A 9,989-nucleotide genomic window follows, 5' to 3' on the forward strand; every position below is an offset into this window, starting at 1 on the left:
AAAAAAAAAAAAAAAAAAAAAAAGGCTTCATTAAAAAACTCTTAAAATGTTGGTGTCTGGAGAACATCTAGGTTGGTAAACACTCTGAGGTGCTGGGTAGGTGGCACACCATGAGACGGGAGAGCAGCTCTGTTCACTTCCTCCCATTCATTGCTTTATGCATCTTTCATTTGGCTGTTCATGAGTTGTTATTTTTTATAATAAACTGACATCAATGTAAACCAGTAAATTGGCTCCCTGAGTTTTGTGTGCTCTTTTAGTAAATTATTCAACCTAAGCAGGTGGGGGTCATCGGAACCCCTGATTTATAGCCAGCTGGTCAGAAGTACAAGTGGAAACCTGGGACTTGCAATGGGCATCGGAAGGAGGGGCGGTTTTGAGAGACTAAGCCCCTTAACCTGTGGGGTCTGTGCTAACTCCAAGTGGTTAGGGTCAGAATTGAACTGAATTGTAGGACAAAGACACCCAGTTGGTATCAGAACTGGGAGTGGGTGTGAAAAAATCCCAAGCTTTTGTGTTAGAAGTGTGAATAAAAGGCCGGGCGCGGTGGCTCAAGCCTGTAATCCCAGCACTTTGGGAGGCCGAGACGGGTGGATCACGAGGTCAGGAGATCGAGACCATCCTGGCTAACACGGTGAAACCCCGTCTCTACTAAAAATACAAAAAAATAAGCCGGGCGAGGTGGCGGGCGCCTGTAGTCCCAGCTGCTCGGGAGGCTGAGGCAGGAGAATTGCGCGAACCCGGGAGGCGGAGCTTGCAGTGAGCGGAGATCTGGCCACTGCACTCCAGCCTGGGCGACAGAGCGAGACTCCGTCTCAAAAAAAAAAACAAAAAACAGAAGTGTGAATAAAAACAGTTCATGTTGACAAACTAAGAGTTCACAAGCAGGAAGTCACTTGGGAGGCTCTTGTTCACTGACCTATCTCCAGCACAGAGAATACTGCCTGCCACAAAATACACACTCATATATTAAGTGAATAAACTGTGGCAAGAATAACATAGAAAAGACTACAACTAGGATGGTAGCTATAGATACAAAAAAGGATACATAAGACATTCGAATGGGGGAAACACAGGTTCCTTAGTAGCTGATACTTAGTTCAAACCAAAAGACTAAGCTTTTGAAGTTTTAAGGTTCTTACTACATGACTTTCTTCTCCTTTTTTTTTGAACACAGGGTCTCCCTCTGTCACCTAAGCTGGAGTGCAGTGGCATGATCATGGCTCACTACAGCCTCCATCTCCCTGCCTCAAGTGATCCTCCTACCTTGGCCTCCCAAGTAGCTGGGACCACAGAAGTGCATCACTGCACCTGGCTAATTTTTTGAATTTTTGTAGAGATGATATCTCACTATGTTGCCCATGCTGGTCTTAAAACTCCTGGGCTCAAGTGATCCTCCCACCTTGGCCTCCCAAAGTGCTGAGATGACAGGCGACAGCCACCGCATCTGGGCTTCTTTTCCCATCTTTAAAATTTCAGTGTTCATGGTAATTGTACACTATTCCAATAACCTTAAATAATAGTGTCTCTAAAAATTCTTATACTATACCTTTTAAACTTAAAAAAAATACACAATTTAAATGGTGTTACTATTATAAATAGAGTTTATCTGGTATCTCCTTTAAGGATAACTGACTCAAAAATAGTGCAAGATCCTTAATTTTCAAATAATCATTATGTACTGTATGCTACGGCTGGAATGTTTGTTTCCTCCAAAACTCATGTTGAAATTTAATTGCCAAAGTAAAGGTATTGGGAGGTGGAGCCTTTAAGCAGTGATTAGACCAGGAGGGCTCCACCTTCATGGATGGGTTTAATGCCTTCATAAAAAGGCTCACGCCTGTAATCCCAGCACTTTGGGAGGCCAAGGTGGGCAGATCACCTGAGGTTGTGAGTTCGAGACCAGCCTGACCAACACGGAGAAACGCCCGCCTCGACTAAAAATAGAAAATTAGCTGGGTGTGGTGGTGCATGCCTGTAATCGCAGCTACTTGGGAGGCTGAGGTAGGAGAATCACTTGAAACCGGGAGACAGAAGTTGAGGTGAGCCGAGATCACGCCATTGCACCCCAGCCTGGGCATCAAGAGCAAAACTCTGTCTCAAAATAAATAAATAAATAAATAAAAAGTCTTTTGGAAGTGGAAGTGGGCTCTCTTTGGTTTTCTGTCTTTGCCATTTGAAGATGAAGCCTTCTTTCCCTCCAGAGGGCACGGTGTTCAGGCACTGTTTGGAATAAGAACTGCCAAACCTGCTGGTGCATTAATATTGGACTTCCCAGACTCCAGAACTGTGGGCAAATAAATTTCTGTTCATTTTAAATTACCCAGTCCCAGGTATTATGTTATAGCAGCAACGAAGAAGACGAACTAAGACACTGATATTCACTATGTGGTGAAAAACTATAAAACTAACTTATCTAGTTAAAAAGGTTTTATTTAACTGGATTTTGGTATACTAATATAATATTACACGGCCTTTAAAATCACATTTTGGAAGAACATTCACAAACATGAAAAAAATGAATAAGTGAAAGTTACTTCTTATTGGATTACAGAGACTTTAATTTTCATAAGAAAATTTTTCGATGTTTTCCAAGTTTAACTATTAACTGACCTAGTTTCTAAGTAGAAAACTTATTTTCAAAAGTGTGTTTAGATGGGGCGTGGTGGCTTACACCTACAATCCCAGCACTTTGGGAGGCCAAGGCGAGCAGATCACCTGAGATCAGTTCAAGACCAGCCTGGCCAACATGGTGAAACCCCGTATCTACTAAAAATACAAAAAATTAGCTGGATGTGGTGGTGGGCACCTGTAATCCCAGCTACTTGAGAGGCTAAGGCAGGAAAATAGCTAGAACCTGGGAGGTGGAGGTTGCAGTGAGCCGAGATCATGCCACTATTCTCCAGCCTGGGCGACAGAGCTGAGACTCTGTCTCAAAAACAAAACAAAACGAAACAAAAGTGTGTTTAATATTATTGCTGGGAATATTTTATTGTTGTCTAATTTTTACAACTTGGTAATCCATTGTGTGATGTTTAGAAACTGCCATTTGGCCTGCTATAAAGGAAAAGTGAAAGGATGATATCCTGCAATTCTGACTAATGGAGTTTGTTTATTTATAAACATTAAGTAATGCTAATGTTCTAGCAATATTCTTTGTACACTTATTCTTTAAGAAACTTTTGCCTGAAAACAGAAACACTGAGAATTTTTATATGATTTATTTAATAATAAACCAATTAAAGATACAAAATTGTTTAGAGGATTCCAAAATTTAAATTTTTGTTTAAATACAAATTCACTCTGTAATATGAAAACATAACATTAGACCTCTAAACATAATGATTTCATCTACAAAAATTTCTGTTATACTAGAAAATTTGCAGAAGACAATTTTTTTGTGACATTAAATGTACATTATTTACAGTTGAAAAGTAATCTAAAAACATTTCATTTCAGAAACTTGGATATATATGTTATCTTTGTATGCAACTCCCCAAGTCCACCCCCAATAAAAAATGATCCAAAATATAAAGCAATTACGCTTTTATAACTGACTACTCAGCCAGATTAGCCCAAGGCTCAAGTTGCTTTCTTGGCCCTTAAGAAAGAGTCTTGACTCTCTCAAAATAGCAGTATTCTGTTTAGCACTTAGCAACACAAGTTTACTAATGGATCGCAAAGCACAGTGGCCTAAAGAGTTAGTAAACAAATTATTTAGGAAGAATTTATGGCAAATCTTACCCATCATAGATGAATAAATTTTGTTGGGTCACTTATTTCTCTGCAACATTTCAGCTATTCTTACATTAGGAAACAACCTGATAATGATTTAATTGACATAACTTGAAAATACAGGTATTAGAATTAAAAAGATTAGAACTAGAAGAGACAGTGGTGATCATCTAGTCTAGTCCAACACATCTCTTCCTTTTATGAGAAGAACTAAAGCCCAAAGAGGTCAAGATTACATAGCGAGTTAGTGGGAGTGCCATTCTTAGGCTGATGCTTTTACACTATCCTGCTTCTGAAACAGGGTCAGCCACACCACCAGCACCTCCAATTTTTCATGTTATTTTACATATTCATAGTTCTATATTATATAGTACAGCCAACTAAAGTCAATCTAAGTGACACCATAATTTTAACAAAGCATAAAATAGGTTTTTTGCATTTGAAAGAGTCAAGACTTAACTTATACAAGTGGAATGAAAATAGTTCCTATATAAATTTCCTGTTGCCTTCTATTTAAGTTCTGTATTTACAAAAGAATCAGAAAATCTAATACAATGTAAAATTAGAAAAGAAACTTTAAAAATGCTTATGATATAGCAACTGAAAAAAGAATCTCAAAAGAATGTCTTCATAGTGTAAAATGCCTGTTCCTTCACGACTGAATTCTGAAACATTTAGATAACAAAGAGAAACAGTTGAGTTTTTCTCCCTCATCTAACAAAATCAAAATTAACTCTATCTTTAACAATTACAAAATTAGAAACCTCCTTAGACTTTATCTTAGAATCAATCAGTTTGCATATAATTGAAAATGTTCAATTAACAAACAATCATCCATAAGCTTTGGTATATTAACTAAAAAGAGTTGGGTTCCAGCAGTTCGTTTTGTTTCATAGCTACCTGAGAAGTAAATCCATTGGAACTGGACACTACCATCACATAAGGCTGTGGCTGCTGCTCCGTTTTCTCAGTGTTCTCTTTCAAATGATCTTCAGATTCCTTTTTCTCTACTTCCTGTGTAAGAGTTTTTGTTTCTTGAGTTTTGATAACTGAAGTGATTACAGTGCCAGGTGGGTGAGCAACCAGCTGTGAACTGCGAGGAGAAAAGGTCACCACAGGTGCAGTAGCATTGAAGGATGGAGAGGAAGCCACACTGACGGTTCCATTGCAAATGGTCTGAACATTGCTAGTAAGGACCTGCTGAACCTGGGCAGGGCCCAAGACAATTGAAGGAGGAGAGCCTGCCTTTTGTGACTGTAGCATGACATTTTCTTTCAGTACTGTCATGGGCTGTGATGATGGAATGGCTTGCAAAATAAACTTCTGAGATCCAGTACCTGCTGATGGATCTGTGCTGGCTATAACTGTTGTGAGTGGCACTGTTTGGAGTGTTACTGTATGCAACTGCTGATTCCTAGGAGACACAACCACTGGAACTTGGGTTGGAGCCTGTATAGTCCTATTGAGATGATGAAATTAAAGTGAGACAATTAGCATATTCTACATCATTTAACACTGTAATACTTGAGAAGTCATTTTACAAAATACCAGTTGTATGTTTCAAAATGCTACTTCCCATATTTTCAACACAGCATGACCAACATCATGCCAGACTTTGTATTAAACACTACATACAGAGATGCCTAACACAAAACTCTCAGGCCATTAACTATGATACCAGCTGCTGAGTGCTACGGAAGAAAGGTCTGTACATAGGGTCACATTAACACAAATGAGGAGCTAATTTTGTTGGGGAAGGAGGAGGATGTTAAAATGCTTAGCAAGCGCTGGGTGTGTTGGCTCACGCCTGTAATCCCAGCACTTTGGGAGGCCGAGGCCGGTGGATCACGAGGTCAGGAGCTCGAGACCATCCTGGCTACATGGTGAAACTCCATCTCTACTAAAAATACAAAAAATTAGCTGGGCGAGGTGACGGGCGCCTGTAGTCCCAGCTACTTGGGAGGCTGAGGCAGGAGAATGGCGTGAACCCGGGGGGCGGAGCTTGCAGTGAGCGGAGTTCACGCCACTGACTCCAGCCGGGGCAACAGAGCGAGACTCTGTCTTTAAAAAAAAAAAAAAGTGCTTAGCAAGAAGTTTGCTTGAGCTTCTTAAAATTAGGAATTTAAAAGCAAATCTGTTTGATTCATTCCTGCTATTTTTTTTGAGATGGAGTTTCACTCTTGTTGCCCAGGCTAGAGTACAGTGGCGTGATCTTGGCTCACTGTAACCTCCAACTCCTGGGTTCAAGCCATTCTCCTGTCAGCCTCCCGAGTAGCTGGGATTATAGTCATGTACTACCACGTCCGGCTAATTTTTGTATTTTTAATTGAGACCGGGTTTTCTGTGTAGGTCAGGCTGGTCTCAAAGTCCTGACCTCAGGTGAACCACCCGCCTTGGCCTCCCAAAGTGCTGGGCTTATAGGCATGAGCCACTGAGCCCGGCCTGCTATTTTAATACTTGAGAGATAATGTTATCAACATGCTCATCCGCAATAATTACAAAAATTCATATAATTGTACTCAACCTGTTTTTATATATGAAGGGGGAAGTGCTTAATTAACCTAAACAAAAAACCTACCTCAGTCTTAACCATATGACAGAATTCTTAGAATTTTAATAGCTCACATTTCATGTCATATTTAGATGAAACAAGCCATGATTATAATTAACCTGTCAGGGCTCTTGGACTGGCAGAGAAAATATGGCTAAGCTTTGGAAAAATACATAGAAGCATGTTTTAGCAGTTTTCCACATTCAAATAATTTTCACAAAGTTTGATCATAACGCTACAGTTTAACATAAAATCCTTTAATGCAAAATCTAGTTTGTGTAGGTTGTTAATCCCATTCATTGAAGAGAAAGTTACATAAATGATATTATGAGCCAATCTAATTTAAAAAGTTCACCGCTCTAAAATTTATAGTTATGGTTATTAATATAGTACAAAACAAATGTCATTGAAAAATCTCAGCATCTGGATGTCAACTGTTTCTCTGAATTCTGTAAAATTATTTAATGAAAGATACTTGCTATTTCAAACAACTAACAGCTAGATTAGTCTCCATAAACCAAGCGTTACATATTACCACTAGATTATTAAAGCTACATTTTGAAAGTTAGTTATGCAGTCTGTTTCCCACATATGAGAAATAAAATAGTGGAGGAGAAAAACAAATTGGCTTGGTGGAAAGATGAAACAAAGACCCAGAGCAATTCAGCACAGGTTCAAAAGAAGTGGGAATCAAAGCACAGGATGACTAGAGCCGCCCATTCACACAGGATACGTACTACCAAACTTAGATGGCCACCCAAACTCTCTTGCCCATTTGATTCAGGGAAATCTGGGGTGAGATGGGAGTCTGGGTATAGTACCTGACGCTATAGCCAGATACCGTTTTTTGTTTGTTTGTTTGTTTGTTTTTGAGATGGAGTCTCACTCTGTCGCCCAGGCTGGAGTGCAATGGTGCGATCTCAGCTCACTGCAACCTCCACCTCCCAGGTTCAAGCAATTCTCTGCCTCAGCCTCCCGAGTAGCTGGGATTACAGGCACCCGCCACCATGCCCAGCTAATTTTTTTGTATTTTTAGTAGGGACAGGGTTTCACCACATTGGCCAGGCTGGTCTTGAATTCCTGACCTCATGATCCACCCACCTCGGCCTCCCAAAGTGCTGGGATTCTGGGCGTGAGCCACCACACCGAGCCCAGATACCATTTAAAAAAGTCCCAAGGGCTTCCCATGACAAGAGTTTACATAACATACGCATAGATATTTGGCATATATAGCACACAGATTATATCAATATGCACAACCTTATAATATGTATAACCTTGTCACCCTACAAATATTATTATCCCCATCTTACATATGAAAACACTGATGCACAAACAGGTTGTAATAGCTTGAATAAGGTGACCAATTAGAGAAGAAGAGAGGCCATATGACTGCAGAGCCGATGTGCCGCTGAACCATTACAACAGACTGCCGCCACTTAAGTCCTGAGCAACTTCATCTTTAGTAAGTACTAAAGATGAGTATTTACTATTCTATCCTTAAACAACAGGCAGTTACAACTCTTCAATATACGCCTCTCTCATTCTTCTTTCCTTCTCTAAGGTATGACACAAGCAATAATATACTTGGAAATTTTCCATATTGCTAATCAGGGCTACCACTAGGACTTCGATGCTTCTGTTTAAATTAGAAAAAGATGTCATTTTCTTGGCCAGGCGTGGTGGCTCACGCCTGTAATTCCAGCACTTTGGGAGTCCAAGGTGGGTGGATCACGAGGTCCGGAGTTCAAGACCAGCCTGGCTAACATGATGAAACCCCATCTCTACTAAAAATACAAACATTAGCTGGGCATGGTGGCGCGTGCCTATAATCCCAGCTACTCGGGAGGCTGAAGCAGGAGTATTGCTTGAACCGGGAGCTGGGAGGCGAAGGTGGCAGTGAGCGAGATCGCGCCACTGCACTCCAGGCTGGGTTACACAGCAAGACTCAGTTTCAAAAAAAAAAAAAGTCCTTTTCTTTTAGACATCTGACTGCCATCCGTCACAAAATACATATACTTATCTATACTATCTACAATGCAAATATATTGGCTTATTGGAACAAATTCTAAAACAATTTTCAATACTACAAATTCAGAGATTAAATAAAATATTATGAAGTATTTGCTAACCACAGAATTTTAAAATTACTTTTTTCTTAGTTAATGATTAAACTGTCTGGTTATATTATGTAATACAGATTCTGTTATAGCTGACTACTTTTAAAAAATCTCCTAAGCTGCTTGTAAACAACTGGAAAAATATTGGTAATTTACAATTTACCAAAATTTCTGAAACTAACACAGACCATACAACATTTAGCTTTTGTTGAGGATCTACTCAGGTGTCAGGTGTTGTTTAATTGCCACAGCCACACGGAAGGTTCAATATTATCATCTGTGCTTTATAGATAAGGAAACAGACTCAAAATAATTAACATGATTCAATTTCACATCTAATAACTGGCAAAGCCGAAGAACTGAAAAGATTTTTTTTTTTTTTTTGAAACGGAGTCTCACCCCGTCACTTGGGCTGGAGTGCAGGGCACAATCTCAGCTCATTGCAACCTCCGCCTCCCAGGTTCAAGCGATTCTCCTGCCTCAGCCTCCCGAGTAGCTGGGATTACAGGCGCCCGCCACTACACCTAGCTAATTTTTTGTATTTTTAGTAGAGACAGGCTTTCACCATGTTGGCCAGGTTGGTCTCGAACTCCTAACCTCGTGATTCGCCCGCCTCGGCCTCCCAAAGTGCTGGGATTACAGGCATAAGCCACCGCACTCAGCTTCTATATGCTTTTAAGAGAACCTACACATTATACATTTTCACAGGATTATTTGTTTATTTACTTATTTGAGACGGAGTCTCACTCTGTTGCCCAGGCTGAAGTGCAGTGATGCCATCTTGGCTCACTACAACCTCTGCCTCCTGGGTTCAAGTTATTCTCCTGCCTCAGCCTCCTGAGTAGCTGGGATTACAGGTGCCTGCCACCATGCCCAGCTAATTTTTGTATTTTTAGTAGAGACGGGGTTTTGCCCTATTGACCAGGCTGGTCTCAAACTCCCAACCTCAGGTGATCCACCTGCCTCAGCTTCCCAAAGTGTTGGGATTACAGGTGTGAGGCACTGCACCTGGCCAGGATAATTTATTTAAAAGATCCTAAGAAAAATTATTAATGCTTGGATAAATAAAAGTTATGCTAGGTAAAATGGCCTCCCATGTTTACCAAGGGGCAATTTTTCAGAAAATAGTTTACAAGCGGTTTTTCTGTTGTTGTTTCTTTGACTACCATGAAGCCAGAATCAAACTGGCTTCTTTTTGTAAATTTGTAAAAACTGAGCATATATACTGTACACCAATTAAGAAAAGCTTAATTTTTTTTTTTTTTTTTTTTTTTTTTTTTTTTTTTTTTTTTTTTTTGAGACGGAGTCTTGCTCTGTCGCCCAGGCTGGAGTGCAGTGGCCGGATCTCAGCTCACTGCAAGCTCCGCCTCCCGGGTTTACGCCATTCTCCTGCCTCAGCCTCCCGAGTAGCTGGGACTACAGGCACCAGCCACCTCGCCCGGCTAGTTTTTTGTATTTTTTAGTAGAGACGGGGTTTCACCGTGTTAGCCAGGATCGTCTCGAACTCCTGACCTCGTGATCCGCCCGTCTCGGCCTCCCAAAGTGCTGGGATTACAGGCTTAAGCCACCGCGCCCGGCCAAAA

The 9,989-nt window shown here is 40.5% G+C and overlaps 1 protein-coding gene across 2 annotated transcripts in view; it reads right to left on the reverse strand.

The window, feature by feature from the left end:
• Positions 1-3,202: 3,202 nt before the first annotated feature.
• The window catches only part of ELF1 (E74 like ETS transcription factor 1), a 115,545-nt gene continuing 108,758 nt past the window's right edge, over positions 3,203-9,989 (reverse strand). For both annotated transcript variants that reach the window (XM_025364114.1, XM_025364115.1), the window contains one exon: positions 3,203-5,194. In XM_025364114.1, the coding sequence (XP_025219899.1) occupies positions 4,591-5,194 (604 nt within the window). In that variant the 3' untranslated portion in view covers positions 3,203-4,590. The remainder of the gene's footprint in view (positions 5,195-9,989) is intronic.

This window comes from Theropithecus gelada, chromosome 17 (assembly GCF_003255815.1).
Source record: "Theropithecus gelada isolate Dixy chromosome 17, Tgel_1.0, whole genome shotgun sequence".
Classification (NCBI taxonomy): Eukaryota; Metazoa; Chordata; class Mammalia; order Primates; family Cercopithecidae; genus Theropithecus; species Theropithecus gelada.